The 27911-nt window shown below is 42.2% G+C and overlaps 1 protein-coding gene across 2 annotated transcripts in view; it reads left to right on the forward strand.

Annotated features, from left to right (window-relative positions):
• PAPSS1 (3'-phosphoadenosine 5'-phosphosulfate synthase 1) overlaps nt 1–27911 on the forward strand; it is a 73392-nt gene that overhangs the window by 794 nt on the left and 44687 nt on the right. For both annotated transcript variants that reach the window (XM_050944513.1, XM_050944514.1), the window contains exons 2-5: nt 8517–8631; nt 16952–17187; nt 18749–18887; nt 20501–20619. In XM_050944513.1, the coding sequence (XP_050800470.1) occupies nt 8517–8631; nt 16952–17187; nt 18749–18887; nt 20501–20619 (609 nt within the window). The remainder of the gene's footprint in view (nt 1–8516; nt 8632–16951; nt 17188–18748; nt 18888–20500; nt 20620–27911) is intronic.

The following is a 27911-nucleotide window of genomic DNA, read 5'->3' on the forward strand; positions in this document are numbered from 1 at the left end:
TCCTCTGCTTCAAATATGTTGGCAGAGGGAAAGATGAAGGATTCAATGTACAATGTAACCATTCATAAATCTGGGGCAGCTTAAGACTGAGGTTCTTTGTAATATGGTGGCTAAATGGAAAACTGTCAAAGTAAGATTTAAGCCAAACATTGAAAACTATGGTTCTTATTCATAGAGGTGTGGTCGTCTGGGCAGATCAATTTACAGTGCAGGCCAAAGACTAGCAAACCAGGGAGAAAGAAGAAGCCTTCCCTGAGAACACATATTATTTTTGATACCATGTGTGAAAATGATTGGGAGTTTGAAAATAATGCTATATTTAAGCAGATGTGATTTGGAAAGATTGGCCTCTATTCCTTGCCATAATTAATATTTCTTACTATACCATTAATATTGTAGACATAATTAAGCAGCTAGTGTCAAAGTATTGCTCTGTAGTTTCCTACAAATTCCTTTGGTAAGTAAACTTCAAAAACTAGTATGTTTTGATGTAGGACCACATGAATGTTAGACAAAACAGGTGGGATCTCTGTTCCTAAATTGTTTGGTGTTCAACTCTTTACTTCAGTATTATTTAGAGATAATACTGTTGGTCAGAACATGTGCCTGTAAGTTGTTTCCATGCTAACTTATTGTATCAAATTGTTGGAAGTTCTTAATTCTGTGTCAAGAATGAGGAACACGTGACATTTTTAATCTTTAACTGTTTGTGTTCAGTTATTCTGGCTTCTAGTGTAGGAGAACCCTCTGATCCAAAATCATTGTTGTAATTGACTACAATGGGTTTATATAAGAATGGATTTTGTTCATTGTCTTCACCTAGTATTTTTGAGGAGTCCTTGTGGCACTGTAGAGACTAACAAAATTTATTTGGGCATAAGCTTTTGTGGGCTAAAACCCACTTCATAGTGGGTTTTAGTCCACAAGAGCTTGTACCCAAATAAATTTTGTTAGTCTGTATCAGCCCTTGTGGCACTGTAGAGACTAACACAGCTACCCCTCTGAAACCTAGTATTTTATGACATTCTGGGCAGTTGGCATTAAGGGAGTACTGGTTAAAATCAGATATTTTGAAAAACAAAACAAGTTACTAGCAACTCCATATGTTTTAAAAACATTTTTAAAAACACCTGCTAGGTCACTGTTCCTGCTGGTCTTTTATTTAACTGAAAAGATACGTAAGGCTAGTCACTCTTATCTTTGTTTTATAGACACTATTTCCTGGGTTAGTTCATTGCCTGAGTTATAAACACTGCAGGGGAAGTTTTTGTTTTGGTCTCATCTGGAATTTTAACACCCTCCTTCCCCATGGCTGTTGGTTTTAGGATTGTATAAACTCACTTGCTTACCAAATCTAAATTGTCAGGGGCAAATTTACCTCAGCAGTGTCACTTAATTTTAGCAATGTTTTTATTCATTAAGACAGCTAATGTCACTAGTCCATGTACATTGAGTTTTCACTAGTACTGTGTAATACTTAACTGTGGTGATGTGAGTAACCTGCAAAGGTAAAGTACCAAATGCTATTAACTTCACCAATATGTGCTGGATGTTCCCCAAAGTGAGGCTACTGTGGAAGTCGGCATGATACACCTCTACCCTGCTGTAACGCGGTTGTGGGGAGCCAAAAATCCCTCCCACCGCGTTATAGCTGAAACCCTGTTATATCGGGGTAGGGGTGGCAGGGCTCCAGCAGTGATTTAAAGAGCTCCGGGCTCCGGCCGCTGCGGGGGGAGTCTGGACCCTTTAAAGCGCCGCTGGAGCCCCGCTGCTACCACCCTATATGTGAACCTGTGTTATGTTGGGTCGAGTTATAGCAGGGTAGAGGTGTGCTTTCAGTGTCAACCTACCGGATGGCAGCTATGAGTCAGGAAATGATAAAAAGGTTCCAAAGGTTATGAATCCCAGAATACACCCCTTTCCTAACAACACAACTAATTTTTCATTTTGGAGCTCACCTTTAAAACCAAAGGGCTCAATACTATTCCTTTTCAAGTAAATGACAAAACCCCCCATAACTTCAAATGAAAGCTAAATCTGGACTAAATCTCTTGAGAGCAGCTTTAAGATTTAATGACTTTGTTAATTTGTTCTCAATTGAACATATTTAGGAAATTAAGCCAGTTTTGATGCAATACAAATTTTCCTTGTCTAGACAGCCTACCACCAAATTATGCAGCCGGTGCTACAGAAAACTGGATTATTAATAATGAATGATTCACAGTAGCCTCAGTAGCTCTAGCACCACTGCCCTAAATAATGGAAAATTACCTCAGTTTCTGTATCACATCTTAACCTTAGCTTGTTTATTTTGCAGTCTATACTTGGGCATGTTGCATTATGTTTGACAAACTATGATTCTCTAGTATTTTTGGCTGGAGAAGGGAAGGGTAGGGAGAGCTGACATAGACCTCTGTGTTCAGCTTGATTTTTGGTGAAGAATTTTCAACATTTGAACACTTAAATATGTCCAGAACAAAAGGGTTTTTCAATAATTCTGTGGGTATGTTTTCCAGCTGACCTCAGGGCTCCAGAAATTTACCAATCATATGAGTCAGAGGTATAAACCAACCAGCTAGGTAACAGCACAAAAAAAAGAGAGGGGAGTAAGATGTGAGGCAATGGCTACCAGCCTGATCCACAGCAACAGCTCTAGGGCTTAGGATCAGCTGCTTGGGAAAGTTGAGCAAAATTGTTATGATTCCTGACAGTTTTAATACTGCCCATAGGGTTGCACAGAAATGCAAAAGTATCCAGTCAATTTTACTGTGCTAGCAAAACTAAGAGCAGCCGCAGGAACACTAGGGCTGTTGTCCTTTCTAATTAAAGATAACAATAGTGCACCAATGTACCTTTTGAAATTTTTTTTCAATAAAAGTTGACTAATGGTTCAGACTTCTTCAGTTTCCTTGTAAGATTCCCACTTGAACAGTAAGCAAGCGGGTTTCCCAGTTCTTGCTCTATCTGCCTGTGGAAGTTAACAAGGAGGCTTTTATAAAGCTACAACCAATGTATTAATTCAGTAGCCAGACAACTTTGGAATAGATTCAAGAAATAAACTAGTTCAGGTACATATAATAAATTGGAGATACTGCAGAAAGCTGATTGGCTAGTCTCTCTTCCTGATTTCAAAGAAGAAAAAATATATATTTGGAACAGGTGGCCCTGCAGTAGAGGAGAACAAGAGTATCCATTCAGTCCTGCCCACCCAGTCGCGTTTAACAGAAATAAGCCATTCACTTGTGAAAGAGTAAATGTTCCAATAGACACACACTAGAAATACTGATTTTTCCAGAAAAAAAAGTCTATATACCTTTGATACAAAAATAACTAAACAACAACCCAGGATTATTACATTCATTCATTACAAGGACAAGAAAACAAGGACGTCCCAGTCTTATTACTTCAAAATAATTCTTTTATAAGGAAAAAATTTCAGGAAAGCATGTAACATACACTTACTATCTTAGGTAAACATACTCATAACACTTACACATTATTTATTTAAAGTGGGATTTTCTAAAGCATGTAAGTCACTGGAGTTCATAAGACTTGTGTTCTTAAGTCATTTGGGTGCTTTTGCAAATCCCACTTTGGGGATCTTAAAGTGACAAATCAATATTGCACAATATTGTACTGTTTCACCAATCCACAATATGCAATAGTTTTAATTTTGCATGACACTTAAATGTTATGAAAAATTAACAATGATCACTCAATGTGCAGTATTCCAAAATATTAAGTTGATTTTAAATGTAAAATTTCAAATTATAGTCTGAAAGATTGCAAAAAGACCAAAAAATGCTAAAATAATAATTACACAAAGTCTAAAGACAGTTTTGTTTTGTTTTCTTGGCTCTACTTGAATACAGTATTTCCTGGCAATAAGTTTATGTACATCTAATTTCAGTTGGAAGAAGCGAACAGTTGATTTATTCAAGGATTTATATTTTACAATATAAATGCTGAGAAAGCCTTTATGTATATCAGAATGAATGGTGCCAATATAATACGGTTTATCTACAGATGTGAATCAACGCTGAAGGGATATAATTAGATTTATATAAATGAGCCATTCTTGTTGGCCAAATTCAACAGCACTTTTATACTGTAAGATTTTTAACAGCCTAAAGGCCATAAATGCAACACTGCCGCTGTTACTGGGCTTATGCACTGCTGTTCCTCAGTGAGACCCCAAGAAGTATACCCCAACACAGATGTCAGGCCTTTCTCTCTCCTGAGGTTGAATTCTACACATTGGCTACTCTTGGGACCAGGACCTGGGATACAGCTTGTTGGGTACCAGCCATGACTACACTCCTACCTCGATATAACGCGACCCGATAGAACACAAATTCAGATATAACATGGTAAAGCATTGCTCCGGAGAGGCGGGGCTGCGCACTCCGGTGGATCAAAGCAAGTTTGATATAACACGGTTTCGCCTATAACGCAGTAAGATTTTTTTGGCTCCCGAAGACAGTGTTATATTGAGGTAGAGGTGTACACACCTGCTGGCTGCTTTGCTGGGTGTGTGTATCTCTTCTCCACTCCCTCAGCTTTCTGCTTCTGAAGTGTTTCTGCTTGTTTATCCTTGGCCAGACTCAGACTCTGATTCTGAGTCTTCCTCCCTAGCGAATGACTCCACCGCCTTTTTCTGCTGTAGCTCACAGTTCTTTCAAGCCGCAGCAGAACGATAGTGATCTGATCTTTGTCACTTTCATTGCTGCCTACAGCTTTCTCTAGAACACCAGGGAAAACTGATGTGACTTCTGCTGCTGCAGCTTGGGAGAGCCAGCAGCAGAAGCACTGGAATAGTGTGCCCTGGGTTCTAGTTTTGAAAGGTATCTTTGACACAGTGTGTCGAGGGATAGGGGAAACGAGAACGAGGATGGCATTGTGCCTGCCACTGGAAATAGTGATGATGGATGAATGCTTCTTTTACTAGATTAAACAGGGTCTTTCTGTACATACAACTGGGGGAAAATGCTTATTTTTTTAAATACTTGAGGTTATTGTTAAAGGAGGTGCTGGTGTGTTGCTTCCCACTGACTGTCTTCCCTCCCCCCGCCCAAGTTGAGACTGTGCGAGATTTGTGTGGCAGGGGGAATAAGGTTTCCTGTGCCATTGAAGATATCTGAAGCAAAAGTAAGGCCTTGTCTATACTTCCGCGGTAAGTTGACCTAAGTTATGCTGCTCCAGTTAGGTGAGTAACGTAACTGAAGTTGACATAGCTTAGGTTGACTTAGAATGGTGTCTACACCACGCTGTGTTGATGGGAGATGCTCTCCCACCGACTTACCTTATGCTTCTTGGGGAGGTGGAGGATAGAAGTTGCGGGGAGAGCGCTCTGCCATTGACTTAGCTTGTTTTCACCAGACCTGCTAAATTGACACCTGCTGCATCGATCACAGCAGTGCCGATCTACCGGTAAGTGTAGACATGGTCAAAGAGCGAAGTGGTGATGAACATACTAAATATGAGTGGCTGGTATTTTCCCATTATTGTTTCTGCAGTGCACATTTTTTAGTATTCTTTCTCTGAATTTATCCTAATTAGGCATCTCACTTTGGACTCCATCAAACCTGTCCCTCATAAACCTCACTTTAAAACTAACAAATTGCTGAATCCAGAAAGTGAATTTAGTAATGTCAGTGTGTTTAGTTAAGCAAGTTCAGCGTTTTTTGAGAATCCTTTTCTAAGATGCTTTGTGTTTTTCTCCTTTGTCATATCTCTTATGATCTGTTGTCTGATTACCTAATTTAGGCCTCAGTCTTGCAGTGATTCACATGAGCAGCCCTCTATGCCTTTATGAAATCCCACTGAATTTAAGGGACCGCCCATGCTGATCACTCTGCTGGTTTAGGGCCTTAGATTGTAAGGTCACCTTGACAGGAATGATTTTTTTTTTTGACTAGATTATGTCACACATGCTTACAGTGCTATATAAGTAGGTTATTTATATTATAAAATAGTTCTTTATAAAACGTCTTGGCCAAATCTATTAATCCCTCTCCCCGTAATCCTTTCTCATCAAATGATGTCCTGGACAGATGGAAAACATATTATGAAAGTGTGTTGAACCACACACCTGCTGACAACTGTCCAGAGCTATGTGATCTGGTAAACCGCATGTTAGCAACCTTATTCCTTCACTCTCACCCTTCTCTGGTCCTTCTCGCATGAATAGAGAGCAACAATACCTGAAGTCCGAAGGTGCAAACAATTCGATGTTTATTGGGGTGAACTTCCAGCAAGCTTAAATTCAAGTTTCTTTTCCTTATTTTTGAATCCCAACTTACTTCCTGTTTGCCCCTAATTTATATAGTAATATTTTCAGCTATACCTTAACCAATCATTCTACTAAAGTTTACCTAACCAATCCTAACATATTGTAACATGATTAGCTAACCAATTAGATCCCACCCCTTTAATTAGTTTACACCTAGCAAAATTAATTATACAGCAGTCAGAAACAATCACAGAACCAGACAGAGACCATGCAAATAAACATACAAAACAATACAGAAGTGAGGATTTCACAACTACATCTATAGGGATATAAGGGTTCTCAGCTGTGTCCATTGATAAGAAAACTGTCAAACTAAATTTCTAGGCTCTTTCCTTTCTCTGGAGGTGATAGATCAAATCACCTTCCTAACAGCCCCAGATTGCCTTATTTTAATATGACTAGTTTGGAATGTGAGGACGTGACCATACATTTCCCAGTTTATGGCTGCTAAAGAGCCAGGCCTCAGATTGCCACAGTAAGAGAAGTATCAGAGGGGTAGCCATGTTAGTCTGGATCTGTAAAAGCAGCAAAGAATCCTGTGGTACCTTATAAACTAACAGACGTTTTGGAGCATGAGCTTTCGTGGGTGAATACCGAAGTGAGTATTCACCCACGAAAGCCCATGCTCCAAAACGTCTGTTAGTCTATAAGGTGCCACAGGATTCTTTGCTGCTTTTACAGTAAGAGAAGGCCACTACACAGACAGTGATTTTTGATTTTCTTTTATATCTCTATAACTAGGTAAGTGATAAGAATACACTTAAAATTCTTAAAGTATAGGCCTTTGCAGACAGGCCTAAATATCTATATCCTAACACCGCATGGGGAAAACACTGATCCTCTGTCACTTGAGGAAGTACGAAAGACCTTCCCAAAGGTGCAGAATGGAAGTGCTGCTGGACCTGATGGTATTCCATCTGAGCTACTCAAAAGTGCCTTGGAATCAGTGAGCATCGGCTTGCATCGACTGTTCTTAAAAGTGCAGGCTTCAGACAAATTACTACCAGAATAGAAAATTGACATCACCAATAGTGTCCTGAGCAAGGGCTAAGAATCTCGCACGGAGTCTAGGAACTATAGGCTGATCTCATTGTTATCAGTGGCTGGAAAGGTCTTTGGTCTCATTCTGTTTAGTAGGATGCAGCTGCTGCATGACAGACATTGTCATCCACAGCAATCAGGTTTCACTTATGAGTGATTGACACTGGATGCTGTCCCTATCCTCCGGCTCCTGGCTGAGCTGTGCTGAGAATTTAACCTCCTGCTTCACATGGCATTTATTGGTATCAAAGCGGTGTTCAGTTTGGTTGACAGGTCAACACTTGGGCTCAGACTGAAAGGAGTTGGCATTCTAGATGTTTTGTTAAACCTGGCACGCAATCTTCACACCAGTACTAGTGTGAGGAGTGCACTTTAAGTCATGGCTTTTGCTGCATTTCAGCACACTTTCAGGTTTGCAGCAGGGATGCATTCTAACCCTAGCACTCTTCTGTAGAGCAGCTGACTGGATGTTAGGACTTGCCGCTCCATCAAGGCTGGCCAAGAAGCGTCCACTAATCAAGACTATGCCACCGACATTGCCTTGCTTGTGGAGAAGGCAGAGAATTTCATCCCTGGCCTTCAAAGTCTCCAGGACACCGCCAGCACTTTGGGTTTGAATGTCTCATGGCAGAAGACCATATAGCTATAAGACCGTAGGCAAAGTGCTACATTTAGTGATAGTGGAAGGCATGTTAGAGGTTGAAAGATGATTTTCCTAAAGACAGAGTGATCTAGGTGGAAATCAGATCACTCGTGCACAATTTGCAGGGAAAAGGACCCTTTCTGGGGAATTTAGAAAGGAGCCAAGATTAAGCCTTGTAATGGGAACCTTGTTACAGTCCTGTGAGAATAGTTTCTCCTTAATCTAAAGAATTTACAGTACTACTGAAAAAAATCTAACTGGTTTTCTAATTACCTAAATAAGGGTGTTTTAGAATCTGACCTCATATTTTTAGCCAGTCAAATTTGCATGCAATAATTGACTAGCCCAGCCATCCCTATGGTGGAAAGTGGGGAGTTCAATATACGTAGCCCACACAGGTGGTCTGTTTAACTTCCTTTGTGCCCTTTGGCTTTATGCTGCTGAGGATCAATTTAATGTTATCTTTGCTTTTATTAGTTTGCCTGTCAGTCTCCCTTTGTGTGCATGAATAATTAACCTAATCAACTGTCCTATCTACAGGGAATGCAGAGAGCTACCAATGTCACTTATCAAGCCCATCATGTCAGCAGAAACAAGAGAGGCCAAGTGGTGGGGACGAGAGGTGGCTTTCGCGGCTGCACAGTGTGGTTAACAGGTACAGTCAAACCCTCTGCATGGATTTATGAAGCTTTTCTTCATTTTTGTTTGCCCATTGTATCTTTTTTCTTTTCAGCTTTTTCTTGCTAAATGTAGGTATGAGGCTTAGATTAAAACAAAGGGGCTACTGCTAGTTTATTGACTTCACAGTCAGAGTAGGGAAAAGTTTGCTTATGTCCTAGAGAGAGCGGAGTGTTAGCTGTAAAAGGAGATATGCAGTCCCTTTTCTTTCGAAGAGAGGTTCTTGGAAGGGAAGTGTTCTGTAGAATCACAGGTCTCACAAAATACAAAAAGTTTGTGTAGGACAGCAAACATTTCTCTATAAATCTGTGTAGTGGGATCCTGGTGAGGCTTGCAGGAATTTACTGTAGGACAGACAGTAAAATGGTCTTTCTGCTTTTAACATGATTTCAAGTAGGCCAAATAGCTTACATTTGTGTAAACAAGACAGCACTATGCCAGGATCAAGAATTTTCTTCAAAATACCATTTTAAACAGCATTGTTGTCATTCTCTTTCACTTTTGTAATGTCCCTTAACTTTATTTCAAAATTTTTCCTTTACTGTGGCTTTGGATTTCTGTCTTTTTTTTTTAAAAAGGCAAAAAACAACCCCACTTTCCCAGATATCAGACTCATTATTAAAACAGCATATTACTTGTGCTGCTGGGGCATTTTCTACACCAGAGTTGAACTATGTGTAAATTAACCCCTTGTACTGCAGTGGTTTAAACCAAAAGGGATCAGTGTTTATACCCCTACATCTTTGCTTTATGTTCACACTTAACACTGTTTTAAACTGCTTCAGTTGCAGATTTGTCTAGGTACTGTGACAAAGTTCCTCCTCTACCTTGGTGGTTCCTGCACTTATTGGCAGATTTGCTCACCTTAGTGATCTTCCCCTCTTGTGGAACCCACAGTCTGGGTCAGCTCCTCCTGTGTCTGATCAGGAGTTGGGAGGTTTGGGAGGGAACCCAGGCCCACCCTTTACTCAGGTTCCAGCCCAGGGCCCTGTGGATCACAGCTGTCTATAGTGCCTCCTGTAACAGCTGCATGACAGCCACAACTCCCTAGGCTATTTCCCCATGGCCTCCTCCAAACACCTTCTTTATCCTCACCACAGGACCTTCCTCCTGGTGTCTGATAATGCTTGTCCTCCTCAATCCTCCTGCAGCACTCATTCACTCTCAGCTTCTTGCTCCCAGCTCCGCTCACATGCTCCTTCTCCTCTGGCTCCTCCCTGCCTGACTGAAGTGAGCTCCTTTTTAAAACCAGGTGCCCTGATTAGCCTGCCTTGATTGGCTGCAGGTGTTCTAATTAAAGTAGCTATCTCCAGTGCCTTCTACAAAGATCTTAATTGGCCCCAGGTGCCTTGATTAACCTGGAGCAACTGCCATTTGGTTAGCCTGGGGCTAACATCCTGTTTCTCAGTACTTTACTGTAGCCATCTGGCCTTGCCCCATCACAGTACCTAATCCTGTCCCTCATTTCTCAGCACAACTTCCAGAAGCAGTGCATTATGGGAGTTTTAAAAGGCTACCAGTATATTACATCACTGTTGTGGGAGGACTAGTTGAACAATTTCAGCTAGACAGCATTAACGCTGGCACTGAATCCAGCTGCAAATATAACCTGCTGAAGTATCCAGTGGAGTGTTAAGTGGAGCTTCTTGAGAGTTACCATTGCTGTGGGAACTGCACTGGCTGCCCATTGGATTTAGAGTGAAGTTCAAGGTGTTGGCTTTTGACCTATAAAGTCCTAAATGGCTTGGCTTCGTTCTTGCCTATTTATGGTATGGAGAGATGTGGGCTCTTGGTTCCAAAGCTGCAATCAGCTAAGGTCATTGAACTCGATCCTCTGTTTAAAAATAAGCAAAGACGGAGAAGGCCACTCTACACTGGCAAGTTTCTGCACAGTAAAGCAGCTTTCTGCGCTGTAACTCCCAAGGTATACACATTGCCAAGCCACTTAGTGTGCCGAAACGGCACAGATGCAGCACTCTAAAAAACCACCCAGACGAGAGGCGCAAAGCTTTCTGCGCCGGGGCTACAGCGTTGCAGTGCCAGTGTAGATATGCAGGGTGATTATAGTTTTGTGATTGGCCTCCAGGAGGTGTCCCACAATGCCTGTTCTCACCTCTCTGGCCATTGGTTTGAACTCTACTGCCCTGCTGTCAGGTGACCAACAGTCAGCCCCACCCCATACATTCCTTTGCAAATTTGAAAGTCCCCTTCCTGTTTGCTCGGTGATGCATGCAGTGGTCTCAGTGCATCTTTCCAGGTGGCCACGCCTGCTTCGTGCACCAGACAGTCCCCTGCTTGGAGCAATGCCGAGCTGCTGAACCTCATCAGCATTTGGAGAGAGGAGGCAGTGCAGTCCCAGCTGCGCTCCAGCCGTTGAGATTATGATACCTATGGACAGATTTCATGATGCATGATAGAAAGGGGCCATGACCAGGATACATTTCAGTGCAGGGTCAAAGAGAGGGAGCTACTGAATGTCTACCACGGGGTGCGGGAGGCAGACTGCCGATCCAGTGCTGCGCCCACAAACTGCCAGTTCTACAGAGAGCTGGATGTGATACTCGGTGGCAACCTCCTCTCTCCCGGCAACCTCCTCTCTCCCAACACCTCCCACCCCCCCCCCGGTGAAGAACCCTGTGGATATTTCGTTGGCTCTCGTGCCAATCAAGAGTGGACCGAGCTAGGAGGAGGAAATCTTGATGAAGAAGGGGGGAGGGGAAGGAGACCCAAAGGCAGAGGATGACTTGGAGGTCAGAGATGCATGCACCCAGGAGCTCTTTTCTACTCTGGAGTAGCCTAGCCAGTCACAGCAGTCAGATCTTGGTGAAGCACAAACAGGAGAGGAGGCCTCTAGTAAGTGGCTCTGATTTTGGGAATTGCTGAAGCAAGTTGTTGGGGGCAGAAGGGTTGCAGAAAGCAGGTTTGTCTCCCACTCATGCCTAATCTGAGCGGAACAGGCTGTTGATTGACTCTCTCACTTCACAGGAATCTCCCTTAGAGATCTTCAGGAAACTCTCGTGGAGATATTAGGCAATCCGCTGCCACAGGTTCCTCGGCAGAGCTGCTTTGTTTCTTGCCCCATTAATGATAACTTTCCTATGACACTTTGCTGTGATGAGTGAGGGGACCATTGCTGCACACAGGCTAGCTGCATAGGTGCCAGGGTGGAAGCTGCAGGCTTGGAGAAGATCCTCCCTTGATTTCCTGCTCACCCTCAGCAGCAAGATGTCTTCCATAATGATCACATCCTGTGGAAAGTGTAGGGACAGGAATGATTATCAGGCCCCCCCTACCGTGCTAGCTCTCCCCAAGTGCCACATGCCCAGTGTACAGCAGGGTCAGGGTCTGGCCCTGCAGCTACTGACCATTTTGAGGGTTTTGTGGCTCATGTGCTTGCCTGGGATCAGCCAGTTAGTAACAGGTGTGTGAGTACTGGCTGTGTTTTAAAGCACTGAAACAGTATCTGTGTTGCAAACAAAACTGCTTCTGTAAAATGTTGCATTTAAACTTCACAGAGATCACCTTGGGAGCACAGCCTCCCTCTTTGTTATTGGCGGCAGAATGTCTGTGCAGAATTAGAAAGGGGCCAAGAACAACTAAGGAGGACTTTATGCGTGAGCTTATGATGCACTCTGACGCCAACAAAAAAGAATTGAAGGAGTGGTGGGACAGCGAGAAGAGGGACTGAAAGGCACACCAGAAAGAAGCCACAGAGTGGCTCTTAACAGTTATGGAGTGCCAAGCGGACATACTCCAGGCGATACTAGCTCTTCAAAGCGAACAATTCCATGCCTACTCTCTCCCCTGTCGCAAAACTTTCCCATGCGCACCGCCCCCCTCCCCCCCACTGCCAACACACTGTTATCAACCTCCTGGCTCTGCCCTCTACCCACAGCATTCCACTCCTCCCTCCTCACAGTTCAGCACTGTGAACTTCCACTACCCACTGCACTCAACACCCATCCCTCTGCAGTTTGGCCCTGCTGAAGTCCAGCACCTGCTGCATAGTACTCCAAAGGAGAAGGTTAGGTATGATCTGTGGACATGCACAAATCTGTAGCTGTCCTGGGACCCCTCCTTCTCTTGAGACCTTCCCTTCCCCCCATCACCCTCCCTGCTGATGATTTTTGTTTGACTCTCTCTCCTCTGGTGCTTGTCTTTCAATAAAAGAATTGTGTTTGTTTGAAAGCAATCTTTATTCTATTAAGTGAAAGCAAAAAGAGCACTGCAAAGCAACATACAATTATGTTAAAGACCCTTATTGCATCATGTGATCCAGTCATCTTCTAGCATTACAAGCACTGCAGTCATGAGCATAGCAACAAATATTAGAGGCTTTCGGCTTCAAATTGCTGACTCAAAGTATCCCTGATCCTTATGGCCCCGTGCTGTGCCCCTTTAATAGCCCTGGTCTCTGGCTGTTCAAACTCAGCCTCCAGGTGCCCTGCCTCTGCAGTCCAGCCCTGAGTGAAGCTTTCACCCTTCCTTTCACAAATATTATGGAGCATACAGCACTGCAGCTATAAGCATAGGAATATTGTTATCGGTCATGTCCAGCTTCCCATACAGGCATTGCCAGCGGGCTTTTAAACAGCCAAATGCACACTCCACAGTCATTCTGCACTTGCTAAGCTTGTTGTTGAACTTCTGCTTGCTGCTGTCAAGTTGCCCTGTGTACAGCTTCATGAGCCATGGCATTAAGGGGTAGGAGGGTGTCTCCCAGGGTCACAATGGACATTTTGACTTCCCCTACAGTGATCTTCTGGTCAGGGAAGAAAGCCCTTGCTTGCAGCTTCTTGAACAGGCCAGTGTTCCGAAAGATGCCTGTCATGCACCTTTCCAGACCAGCCTGTGTTAATGTCTGCGAAATGCCCACAGTGATCCACACGCATTTGGAAAACCATTGAGAGATACCCCTTGCGATTAATGTATTCAGTGGCTAAGTGGTCTGGTGCCAGAATTGGAATGTGCATGCCATCGATCACCCCTCTGCATTTAGGGAAGCCCATTTGTGCAAAGTCATCACAATATCCTGCACATTGCCCAGAGTCACGGTCTTTCGGAGCAGGATGCGATTAATGGCCCTGCACACTTCTATCAACATGACTCCCTACAGTTGACTTTCCCACTCCAAATTGGTTCGCGACCGATCGGTAACAGTCTGGAGTAGCCAGCTTCCACCGTGCAATTGCCACGCACTTCTCCATCGGCAGGGCATTTCTCGTTCTCATGTACTTGTGCTGCAGGGCTGGGGCAAGCTCATATCACAGTCCCATGAATGTGTCTTTCCTCATGTGAAAGTTCTGCAGTCACTGCTCATCATCTCAGACATGCATCATGATGTGATCCCATCACTCTGTTCTTGTTTCCTGAGCCCCAAAGTGACGTTCCACTGTGATCAGCACCTCCACAAATGCCACAAGTAATCTTGTCATAGCTAGTATGCGTGGTGAGATCAATGTCACACTCCTCTTGCCTGTGTAGTTTAAGGAATAACTCCACGCCCACTCATGACGTGTTGGTCAATGCGAGCAGCATACTAGTCCACAGCTCGGGTTCCATTCCTGCAGCCCAAAAGAGGCAAGGCAGGGCGTGCAGTACACAAACCATTGAAAGATGGCGCCAATTGTGGACGGAAGCACAGGGATTGCTGGGATGCGAAGCAATGCATCACGAGGCATTGGGACAAAACCCAGGATGCCCCGCAGCCCCTTCTGCCTTCCCCCTAAGTCTTAGCGGCAAAAGAGAAAGAGGTGCTCTGTGGGATAGCTGCCCAGAGTGCACCGCTCCAAATAGCGCTGCAAGTGTGAGCTTGCTATTGCGCAGGCAGCTGTCAGTGTGAACACAAAACAGTGTTTTTCCTTTGGCGCTCTCTGAGCAGCGCTGTAACTGCTGGCTCTGGCGCTTTGCAAGTGTAGATGTGCCCGGAGCGGGAGGAGACTACTGGCAAAGCATTGTCTGTCAGGGCCCTTTTTCTTTGGTATATTCTCACCCCCACGTCTCTCAGGGCCAGGACAGCCTGAATCTGTAGGCGTTCCAGGTGCAATGCAAAGCCCATCTGTTTGAATGGGCATTGGCTGAATGCTGACCCAGTGGAATTTCTGTTTAGTGGGAAAATGCTGTCATGCTGTCTGTATTGGTCAGATGACCAGGGATAAAAGAAATTGTGGGAGGCAGGAGAGGTGCTGCTTCTTTGAATGACTGCATTTCCTAACTCCTGTGGTGGTTGGTTATTTTATTTGTTTAATTTATTTAAATATCTATGTATCAATGTGAACTCTGATGTGGAGTTCTTAAAGGCTTAAATTGAAAAAAGTAAATGAAACAGTAATTTACCCTACTTGCAAACGGTTTGCATCACTCTTGGATGCGGACACAAGATGTGGCGTTATAGTTTTATGGGGAACAAACTGTAGTTATGGGAAATTTCCCTAGCATAAATAAAGCTTGTGTGAAAGGTTTGATAATGACAAAGGTAGAAAAAACGTCAACCAGGGAGCCCAGTCAAGCAGCACATTTGGAATTCAGCCTGTTATATCATGTTCACTCTTTGGGTAGTAAGAAGTTGATGCCCTTGCTCTCCACATCTCTGCACCACTATGCACCAGTCTTGATCAGCCTTAGTGGTAATCTTCAGACTTCTTTTTTGTCTGCTGGGTGAATTGCATGTTATGTCTGCTGAGAGCACCAAGTATTTCATAGACATGACCTGGATTAGTCTAATGTTTTTGATATTATCTTGCAAGTGTGAAAGTCACATTGTTATGCTGCTTTAGTCATATAAATGATCCAGGATAAGTTTTTAATTGCCAGTCCCTCTGACAAAAATTGGAAATGAGAGGGGAAAGTTTTTTTTAATTTTTAAATACAATATGCAAGTCAAAAACTTGTCAAATAACTTTTTTAATATAACTTGTTATAGTTGTAGTACAACTTCATCGTAACACACACTCACTAAACCAGGCAAGAATTCGTTTTAAATTGTTATAGTTTGCAGACCATTTCTCTGACTCCCAGTAACAGCTTTTCTAGACATAAACAGCTTTTCCAGACCGTTGCAGTAAGGACTTATTCTTAGCTGCCTATGGTGACTACCTTTCCAGGAAGCTGCCTCAATAATGAAATCTTTGTCCCTCAGTTTTGTTGTTGAGGAAGAGGTGAGATAAAGGACAGAGTAGGAGGATTAAGATCTATGGGAACAGAATGCTAGAAGACTATTAGGGGAAGTCATGTGTCTCAAGATGATGGACTGATCTCTCTGCTGATTTAGGACTAGAAATACGCCACCAGGATTGATTCAGATCTCACTGCTTGTTCCAAATATAAATATGGCAAATTCTAAGAACCTAGGTAAACAGACTTAGAGGAAAACTAGAAGTAAAAGAACTGATTTCTGTCAGGATTCACAGGATGAAATTGGCCCCTTATTGCCAGTCTAGACTCCAGGCAGAGAGTTGGAAGGGCTGTTTCAGAAAAACCTGGAAGCTGCACTGCAAAAGGATGGGATTTTCAAAAGTGGCAAGTGACTTAGGACCACAAGACTCTCCATGGGACTTGCTCCTATGGTGCATCATTGCTTTTCAAAATCTTACTAAAAGTCTATAAGAGATGCAAAAAAGTTTAAGGCTATCTCTGTGCACAAAACAATACGTGATTTAAAAACTGGTCTAGAGGATGTCAGAGAGTTCTGCAGATGATGCGCTCCCTCTGTTTTACTTTTTTGGACAGCACAATGGAAACCTAATTCTTGTTGGATCCAATAGATCAGGGGTCGGCAACCTTTCAGAAGTGGTATGCCGAGTCTTAGTTTATTCACTGTAATTTAAGGTTTAGCGTATCAGTAATACATTTTAATGATTCCAGAGGCCGGCGGATGGAACCCCAGACTGGCAGCAGGCTGAGTGGGCCAGCGGCAGCTGTCGACTCAGGGTTCCATCTATCCAGGCCCTGCAGTGGGCTGAGCCCGGCCAGCGGTCGGAACCCCAGGCCGCTCAGCCCGCTGTCAGTCTGGGGTTCTGTCCGCTGACTCCTACTAACCGGTAGCCGAAGTCTGGAACAAGAAAGTAGCAGTGCAGTAAACAGCTTCTTATTGTAGACTGTGGAGCTTCTATTCATATGGCCTCTCTGGCTCAGTTTTCCTTCATCTGCTTAAAAATATTTGAGGGGAGTATGAGAGAGTGACTGAATATAAATAGAGGACACTGATGGAGTTTAACATAATTTTTCTCTCATTTCTTAAAGTGGTGTACGTTGAACCGTGAATTGGTCTAAAATTTTTTTGGTTTTGATTTGTTTAGGGCTATCTGGGGCTGGAAAGACCACAGTTAGCATGGCATTGGAGGAGTATTTAGTGTGCCATGATATTCCATGCTACACATTGGATGGTGACAATATTCGCCAAGGCCTTAATAAGAATCTGGGCTTCAGTCCGGAAGACAGGGAAGAAAATGTCCGACGTATTGCTGAGGTTGCTAAGTTGTTTGCAGATGCTGGTCTGGTGTGCATCACTAGTTTTATCTCTCCTTATACGCAGGTAAGCATACTGCCTTGATACATATTTATGGTGCTACAGGATGCAGTAATTTTGCTGTGCCACGAATATGTTCATATCACCAGTCTCATGGAGAAAACACATGCAAAATATAAGTCAGTGTCACTCATGGAAAATTTTTGAGCTCTTGGCATCCTCCATTTAGCCTCTCTCCAGTTGATAAATATAATTTAAAATTTTAGTATGTAAGCTTGAATTTCATTTGAGTTGCCTTAGAGATACAACTGTAGGTGACATCTCGTGAATTTCCTAGACAAGTTGAACTTTTTTCAGTATTAGTGCAGTCCATCCTTCTACTAAATTTAAAATGGTAGCTGCCTTTCAGTGTAATTTTGTCACAGCTGAGAGATACCAATTTGGTATTAGGAGAAGGGGGAAAAGGAGAAAAGACAAACCACAATTTCAGGGTTTTTTTCACTTGTCCAGCTTAGAGTCATCTGGATTTCCTTGCTTTTTAAATACCAAGAAGGTGGAGAATATGCTTGGTCTTTACTTTTCTAAATTGTGCCTAAGTTGTGCAAGAAAAATATGCAGTGGAGCTTGCGAAATGGGTAGCTGTGTTCAACTTGTTCAGTTTGTTGTTGTATGCAGTTTTGCATGTGTATTTAGATGGTTTTTTTTGGAAATATAGCCTAAATGCGTGTGTACATTTTATACTGTTAAGAATTTGTCATTGTGTCTTTGGAGATTACTGCTCAGGGAATGAAGGAGAGCGAGCTGGCGAATGGACACCAGGGAGCATCTCGAAATAGTGTTTATGCATGAGGTCTATAGTGTGACAGTTTCAACGTGAGAATTACCTCAGTATTTCTCAGGGTATTGTGGTGGAGAGTTCAGGATACTGTGGCAGGCCAGAAGTTCTAGAGATGAGAAAAATACACTTGTTGGATATGCACTGTTATGTATTTGTTTAGGGATCAAGAAATCTAGATTTAATATTTTAATGAATTGCTTTGTTAATGATGGCTAATGATTGGGAATTTTGTGACTAATAATATGCTCTGAGCAGGACCATGTTTGTAAAATGTGTATGTGGTATTTGGGATGGCACAAGCCTAGTCAGATTGATGCGTGTAGAAGGAAAGTTGGTGTTCAGTGGAAAGCCAAAAAAAAGGGGGTGGGGGATTGAGAAGAGTTGGAGGATTTATGGACAGTAAGCGACATCCCTTCATGGCTTCAGTGAGATGGGATAGATGTATTACTCTCAATGGGAGGTAACTCCTAATATTTTGGGGGGCGGGGGGAGAATAGAAAATAGAATATCCCATTATACGTATGACTTGGGTATATAAATCCAGTTCTGTATAAACTACCACTGAATTTGGTGTCCATTTTACTATGCAGAAAGCAGCAGGCCAACTAATCATATGTAGTTTGTACTTTATGAAAGGAACATATCTATTTCCCCCTTCCCCCTATTTTGTGATCACAATCTTAAATAAGCTAATGTCCTTCAAATATTCTTCATTAATTTATTTTTTCTGATTCAAAATTCTATTTAAAATCTGTTGTTTCTTTTCCCCCTTCCACCCTCCCCGTTCAGGATCGGAGCAATGCCAGGCAGATTCATGAAAGTGCAAGTTTGCCTTTTTTTGAAGTATTTGTGGATGCTCCACTGCATGTCTGTGAAAAGAGAGATGTCAAAGGACTCTACAAAAAAGCTCGGGCTGGAGAAATTAAAGGTGAATCTAAGTAAAGTCACATCTTTTCCGTGCTAAACTTTGATGATGTTGTAATGATGATTGGCTCTGTGGACAAATAAATAAATGGCACATTTCGTTAAGATGCATTATGGTCCAGTGGATAGACATTGGGCTTGGACTCAAAAAATCTGATTTCTATTCCCTGCTCTGCTGTAAGCCTGCTGTGTAACCTTGAGCAAGTTGTTTTGTCTCTCTGCGACTGTTTCCCCTCCCACCCTTTACCTGTGTTCTCTATTTACATTATAGGCTCCTTGGAGCAAGAACAGTTTCTCCACTCTGTTTGTACAGTGCCAACCACCGTGTGGCCCTGATCTAGTTTCCACGTGCAGACACTACTGTAATGCTCTTAATGGCCTGCCAAAAAAGTAGTGGGAAAAAAAGTACATTCACAATCCTTCCTTCTGTAAAACTGCGTCATGAAGAACGCTTTTACAAATTTATTTTTGTGGTGCTGACGCAGCTATGATTGTGTGCTGATGCCCTGTTGCATTTTAATACCACAAATAAGCCCCACTAGAAAAAAACTGAAAAGCTGGAAATAGTATCCTAATAGATTGGAATCAGTCAGCAATTTTGTTTAAGGATAACCTCGTAGAAGTGCCTTTTTGCTGGATAGTAGTCCTGCAACTTGTAGTGGTTAGCAATAGTCATTCTGCCTTTATTTGGAAGCAAAACGGTGTTGTATAGTATCTGCTTCAGCTACTCAGTCTCATAGACTTTACGGGCAGAAGGGACCATCAAGATCGTCTAGTCTGACCTGCACGTTGCAGGCCACAAAACCTGCAATAGGCCCATAACCTCTTGCTGAGTTACTGAAATCTTTATTTAAAGACTTCAAGTTACAGAGAATCCACCATCTTTTTCTCTAGAGAAGATGAAGCTATGGAATCAAAGGCTGCTTAATGCATATCTGGATTTCCGTGGGGGTTATTATGAGATTGTCTCCCTGGATGAGAGGCATGATTGATTAGAAGTGCCTCTGTTTCAGGGTAGCATGTTAAGTAGAGATGGCAGAGAAAATTATATGGTGTCTGATTTGGGATGTAAATACAGTCTTTAGGAGTGTAATAGCCATGTATAGCAGGCTTTATTAGCTCACTTAACTACTTCAGCTCTATTAGCCATACCAGCGTGCCAGAAAAACCACTGTGATGTTTTGCCCTTTAGAGTTCTGCCTGTTGAATCAAAAACTTGTTAACCAGTCTTGCGTGCAGATAAGCAAAATATGTAAAAAGATTATTTAACAATGCATTCCATATCAAAGCAATTACAGTAAGGACAGCCAAAAGGTTGTCTAACTAGTAACTCAGGATTGTTGCACATTGTGCTTTTGCTTCCTTCTTCCTCATCCATGCTATATTCTGTTATTTACTGTAGAAGGTTGCATTTAGAAAGATCAGGCAGTGATAATAAAGGGCCTCATTTTAAAAAAAAAAGAAAAGTCAGTCACCGTACAAAATAGCATCAAAGACATTAAAACCATGTACTCTGCCATACTATGTGTGTGCCTACAACCGGGCAGCCACAGTCGAATAATACAAGAACTAGTCTGAAGTATGGAGGAATTTTCTGTTCGGTTTTCTGTCATGCAGGTTTTACTGGCATTGACTCCGAGTATGAAAAGCCTGAGGCGCCAGAACTGGTGCTGAAAACTGATTCCTGTGATGTGAATGATTGCATTCAACAAGTAGTGGAACTTCTTCAAGAACGGGTAAGGAGATATGGTGGTGTCTTCTGATATTGATTTAAATTTATCTCCAAATTTGAATTATTTTAAAAATAAATTTTTATAAAACTAAAGAGCAATAAAAACTTTTTCCACAATAAAAAAAAAAGCTGTAAAGATTTGTCTTTAAAAACACCCTGCAGAGTCTTAAAAAGAAACATCGTAGCAGTAAAAACATGAAAATGGAAATACACTGTTAACAAAAATGAAACTTAATCCATTTTCATTGTCCAAGCTGAGAGACACAAAAAGTGAGGCGCTCTGATGCCTCACAACTTGTTCATCAGTAATATCATGGTAAGGTGCATATAGCAACATTATATATAGTTATGAACATAACCTGAAATCATGGCTGAAGAGTATCTCCCAGTTAAGTCTGGGGAGTGGTTAAACCAGTTTCTCAAAGACAAAGGGCAAGTGTCAACAAAGCTAATGAACCATTACCTACCAAGTGGCCATTATTTACAAAAAAGAGGAGCAAGGACAAAGATTTGCATCTTCGCACAGAAACAGCATGGAGATTTTTTCCTCCTGAGGCTGGGCAGTCTCCTAGTTTCCAATTGGAAAAGCTTGTAAAAGAGGACCAGGGGCAAACACCCCAAAGGATCCCCCCGCCCCCCATCTGCCTCTGGCATAGCACCTGAGAAGACAGAGGAAAACAGCCATTGGACTCTGGAGAGGTTGGGAGGGGGTGTGGGTCCTGACCTGAAGAGTTTGGTAACTAATCTTGCTGGAAGCATTTGAGAAATTTTTGCTTGAATCTAATATACTTTGTTAGGCACCAGTAAGCGTTTTATCTTGATGTTTCATGTAACCATTTCTGACTTTTATGCCTCATTACTTGTACTCACTTAAAATCTCTGTCTTTGTAGTTAATATTCTTGTTTTATCTATTCCAGTGTGTTTAAGTTGAGTGTCTTGGTAACTATTTAAGATAATAAGCTGGTACATTATTCCCTTAAAAGAATAATTGACTTAATACATTTGAACAGTCCAAGAGACATACATTTCAGGGAAGGGGAATCTGGGACTGAGGATGTGATGTGGTTACCCTGCAGTATAACCAAGGATGGTGAGAGCCAGAGTGTAACGCGCGCGCACACACACACACACACACACACACACACACACACACACACACACACACACACACACACACACACACACACACACACACACACACACACACACACACACACACACACACACACACTGACTTGCTGTGTTTGATTGACCAAGGTGCTACTTCAGGAAGCCATTCTAAGGCACCCATAGTCACAGAGCAAGGGTGACACAGCCCCTCACTGGTCTGAATTTTACCCCAGTATGTCACATAACCCCTGTCATTATAGCGTCTGAGCACCTCACCGTGTTTAATGTCTTTATCCTTGCAGCACCTCTGTAAGGTAGGGGCAGTACGATTATCTGTATTTTACAGAGTCTCTGTGTCAGATCCCCAAGTGACTGTGGCAGAGCAAGGAATTAAACCTAGGTCCCCAGAGTGTCAGGGTGGCACCCTAACCATAGGCCATCATGTTCTGAATATTCTCATACAGGGAAGTGTTACTTGCCATATATACAGGAGCGGCACCAGAGTTTCTGGCGCCCTAGGCAGAATTCGGGGGGCTTCTGGTTCCACTCCCATCGCGCCGCTGAAGAAGGACCCTCTGCCGAAACGCCGCAGGCCACAGTGGCAGTCATTGAGGTGCTCAATTGCCTGCCGCTGTTTTCTGCAGCACGTTGGCAGAAGGTCCTTCTTCGGCGGTGTGACGGGAGCTGAACCGGAAGCTCCTGTGCGCCCCGTGGGGAGCGCACAAAATGCCGCCCCCTGAATCCTGGCACCCTAGGCAACCGCCTAGGGTTGCCTAATGGAAGCGTTGGCCCTGCATATATAGGATGCTAATAATAACTGGATCACAGGCTCTCTTGCACTTCCTAGTAGGAAAAGCCGTCTTTGTTCTAAAACTTCATAATTCAAGAGACTAGCAGCATGTGAGCCCATGTAACGAGCCTCCAGTTCTTTGCTTAGTGCACTGGGTCTGCTATGCTGAATAGGATTTGACATTTGTCCCAATTAAACAGGTTTACCCTGCCCCTAGCTTAGGGCATACTTTAGCACTTACTAAGAAGAGCAAGAATGAATAACTATTCAGGGAAGGGTGTGGGAGATGTTCTTGCCATTTCTCCCCTGAAGGGTGAAGAGGGTGAATCCATAAGGGATTCACCCTCTTTGTCCTTCAGGGGAGAAATGGCAAGAACATCTCCCACGCCCTTCCCTGAATAGTGTTACTGTGCCGGAGACCATCTACACTACATCATTTACAGTGACGCAGCAGTAGTGCTTCTGGTGAAGACCCTCTAAGCTGATGGGACAGAACTCTCCCATCGGCTTAACTCCTGCCTCCACGAGAGGCGGTAGCTATGTTGGCAGAGGAGCTTCTCCCATTCACATAGCGCTGTCTACACCGGTGCTTAGGTCAGTATAATGTACGTCACTCAGGGGTGTGGATTTTCCATACCCATGAGTGATGTAAGTTATATCAGAGTAATTTGTAGTGTAGACATAGCCTTAGTCTCAAGTGAATTATGTATGCTTTAAGAATCTATTAGGAGTGGTATTTTACCTATAATAAGCATGTGGATTTTCTTTAGCAATCCATTAAGACTAGCAGAGGAAAAGCAACAGAGGGAAGAAGGATTAAAATTTTTGATTTTGTTTAAAATAGCTATGGAGCAATCCTTATGCAAAATATTAGTATTTCTTGAATTTCAGATGATCAATTTTTTGAATGGAAACAGGCAACTTTGATGTCTTCCTGAAATCTGTGCTAAATGCATACATAATTCTCTTGACTCCACCACGTCAACCAAGCTTCACACACACACCTCTTTTGTACAGCGAAAACAAATTCCCTGGAACCTAACCCCTCCATTTACATGAATTCTTATGGGGAAATTGGATTCACTTAATATCACTTTGCTTAAAGTCTCATTTTTCAGGAACATAACTACAGTGTTAAGCAAGGAGTTACTGTACAGATACAGTCCTCCACTAGGGGGCATGGAGAGCCACAAATAGTAGAAGGAGAAGATGAGTTTCAGTGGGGAGTTTCAGACTAAGAGTTGAATCGTGGAGATATACAAAAAGATGGAAGGTAGTAGTGAAATAGCAGAAGATATTAGTTCTTGCTGGGTTTGGTTCATATGCTCTTTGGTGATACAACTGAAGAAATAGCATCAGTGGGATTCGGGAAGGAGAGTTGATGAGAAATTGACTCTGAAATGAGACTGTGTGCATGTAGAGGGGGAAGAAGATACAAAATACATCTCCAGGGGCTCCTGGGAGAAAAGGTGTGAGGGAGACTAGAGAATAAGGAAGTACGGGAGAGAAGTGAGAAATCAAAGGAGGTTTTGAAGAAACCTTACTGGAAATCAGAAGAGAGGAGGGAAAGAAAGGACTTAGAACATAGATGAAATGTAAGAATTTGAGTTTCTTTTGGTTATAGTTGGTTTGGTGGCTGAAAAACCTCAAGCACCCTGTAAAGAGAGAACCTTCTCACCGCTGCCCCACGTATTAAAATTAAGAAACCTGAATGACAAACTAGCATATAATATGCTCTCCCTTTACCAATATCCATTCTGCTGTAATACAGGTTTAACAATCAGTAAAAAGCATAATGCTCAAACTTCTTTGTCTATGGCTGAGAGACTAATGTTCTCATTGTTAAACCAGGAGGGGAACTGGCCTGTGTGTGATGTGAACAGCTAGAAATAATGAATTGTTCTCTAAGAGTATGTCTACACTGCAATTAGACACCTGTGGTTGGCCTGTGCCAGCTGACTCAGGCTTGTAGGGCTCAGGCTAAGGGGCTATTTAACTGTGGTTTAGATGTTCCAGCTCAGGCTTCCATCCGAGATCTGGGTCCTAGAGCCCAGGCTCCAGCCAGAGTCCGAACGTGTACACCACAATTAAATAGTCCCTGAGCCCGAGCCTGAGTCAGGTACCATGGGCTAGCTGCGTGTTTTTAATTGTAGTGTAGACATACCTGAAGGGTGCTTAATTTTACCAGCGATATTGTTGCTAGCTGTTTTTCTTTTGTTTATTGTTTAGGGCTAATTCTTTTCCATTCTCTTCATTTGCTTAGTTACACATGGTCCCATAATCTGTTCTGAGGAAATTCTCCTAGCTGGCACACTTTCCAGGATGTGACATCCTAGATTCTGTCAGTCTTAAAAAACACATTGTTTGAAACACTGTCCCCTGTAGTGTTTTATACATTTCACAACAAAGAACAGCTATTAAGACAAAATCAATCAAATAAGATCCAAGCACAATCTCAGCAGTATGCCAAAAGCCTTGACAAACAAAAAAGGTATTAGCCTTTATTTTAAAAAAACACCCCTTCCCCCGCCTTCAAACCCCCCCCCCCCAACAAAACAAAACAAAAAAACAAACTTATGGTAGCTGTGAGGTTCCGGATATTACAATAACTGAGAACTAAGGAAACCAAGATATGGGCAGAGTCTAACCCACAAGAGCCTTCAGAACTCAAAGCCTCATACTCTCCAATCCACTTGAGTGTCAAAAGCTCAGCAAGATACTTGCGTCTGAGTCTCCTTTAAACACAAATGTGTAAGTCAGTATACATGCCAACAGATTGCTTTCTTTGTATTGGCTATAAGTAGGAACAATTCCTCTCTTCCTGTATTCATCATTGATAAAGTGCCGTCACACACTTGAAATGAGCTCTGATTTTGCGTAACCTGAAATAATGTTTTATAGAAATACAGCTTCAGTGTCTGAAAGACATGCATTTATGGTTGTTTATTCAGCAAACGAGGAAAAGCTTCTGTCTTTAGCAACATCCTTGGGAAGGTTTAAAAAATGGCTTTGCATCTCCTATAATCTAAATTTGGTTTTATCACATAACTGTAAAATTAGAGTGACTTCATTAAATTTACTGGATTGGCTCCTGGTCGGTAGAGTTGTAACAGAGCAGAATTTGGACCTATATCTTCTGGCTTTTTTTTGTCTTTTGGCAAAATAGTCTTGTCTTCGTTGCTTTTCTGTTTTTTCTCTAGTTTTGATGATACACCTCTAGCTCGATATAATGCGACCCGATATAACAAAAATTCGGATATAACACGGTAAAGGAGAGCTCGGGTGGGGGGGGGTACTGCGCACTCTGGTGGATCAAAGCAAGTTCGATATAACACGGTTTCACCTATAACGCAGTAAGATTTTTTTTGGCTCCCAAGGACAGCATTGTATCGAGGTAGAGGTGTAGTTAGTTAGTTTTATAATTTACACAAGCTGTGGTGCCTAGAACCTCATTTGCTGCTCATCAGCCACTTTCTCAGTGATGTTTCTAAGAAGAAGCTATTTGTCATTAGGGTTCTTGGTCTCCCTCAAATTTCTTATTGATCATAGTTTCACCTCCTCTGGGTCAGCAATACCATGCAGGAGATACAGTGCCCATCCTATGAACGATAACCAGTAATCTGCAGGTATATAAAATGTATAAAATACAAGTTTAAATTGCAGTGGTGTCACTGAGTCTTCTATTGGGAAAGAATGATATTAGGCCGCACTCGAGGCAGTGACCACCTCTTTCAGCAAAATAAAGGACAACTATGGCCACGTCCAGACTAGGAATTAAAATCGATTTTAGATACGCAACTTCAGCTACGAGAATAACGTAGCTGAAGTCGAATTTCTAAAATCGAGGTACTCACCAGTCTGGACGGCGCGGCATCGATGTCCGCGGCTCTCCGCGTCGATTCCGGAACTCCGTTCGGATTGATGGAGTTCCGGAATCGATGTAAGCACGCTCGGGGATCGATACACCGCGTCCAGACTAGACGCGATATATCGATCCCCGAGCAATCGATTTTAACCCGCCGATGCCGCAGGTTAGTCTGGACGAGGGCTATGTGTGGATTTCCAGGAGTTAATTTTGATTAAAGAATATGTAATTTCATTTATTTTTAGTTAGACAGTAATATAGTGGTATTAAGAAATAGTTGACAGGAGGTTTAATATGGAAATTGAAACAAAGGCCAAGGAAACCTCTGGGTGAACTCTTAGAGTTCAAATTAATGTTGGTTCTGTTCTCATACAGTGCACTCCTTTTAGAAGAATCACATACATCCCAGATGATTCAATTCTTAAGTGGTTGATTTTTACAATGGGAATTGCAAAGTGTGGATGAAATCAACTTGTTTTAGAAACCATCTTTTTTTTTTTATACAATTGAGAAACATCTCATTTACCATAAGTAACTTCTTTAGACTTTAAACATATTAAACATGGAACAGAACCATCCAACATTCTAACTGAGCAAAATGTTGCTTTTTTTATTATTTATTTATTTATTTATTAATCATCACCACCACCACCACTAAATATTTTAGCTAATGCTTTTATTCAAAGCAATTATTAATGCTGTACAGCATGTTATAACTTTACATAAAAGGAGTTAGTAGAGCTATATACCTCTTAAGGTAAAGCTGCAAAGAGATACATTTTAAAAATTGCTCAAATAAACTGCAACAAACATAGCATATGAATGTGCACGGCACTGACTTCTATAGCATAAATACAAATGTGAAACAACTAAACAGACTGTTTAACAGTATTGACTCATATTAATATTTATTTTGGAGTGTCCTAATCTGTCACTGTGAATGCACAGTGTGGGGTAGAAAAATACAGGAAAAGGATGATGATTACAGGATAGAACACCATGTTTAAGTTGTACTACAAAAACAGTTGCCTTGTGTCACTGTGTTTAGCCTGTGATGTTGCTGAAATACTGAACAATGTGTTCTGTTAACTTGATGTGGAATTCTAGTCACACATTAGCCATGGAAAGTCACCTGGGGTATTCATGTAGGGATAATAGATCAGTGTCCACCTTGCTGCTGGATTTATTTGGAAGAAGAAATGGTTTAACATGATAAAATGAAGTATTGTTTTGTGATAGACCAATATTAAGATGGGTTGAAAGCTATTTTCCTTCATGCTGAGGTCCACAGATTCATTACAATGGTACTGCAGCCTGGGGGCAGAACCAGACCTGTCAGTTACTGGCAACAGGAGAATGTCCCACTTTCTGAAATAACCTACCATTTTATCTGTCTCTGCAGCAGCCGATGGCTTAGCAAGACCTTGTTGCAGAGCATTATTGAGGACCATTCCAAACTTCATTTCCAATTTTCAAACTAACATTTCAGGTCAATATATCCAGGGCTTTGTCCGGGGCTACATTAGGTTC

This window comes from Gopherus flavomarginatus, chromosome 3 (assembly GCF_025201925.1).
Source record: "Gopherus flavomarginatus isolate rGopFla2 chromosome 3, rGopFla2.mat.asm, whole genome shotgun sequence".
NCBI classification, from domain to species: domain Eukaryota; kingdom Metazoa; phylum Chordata; order Testudines; family Testudinidae; genus Gopherus; species Gopherus flavomarginatus.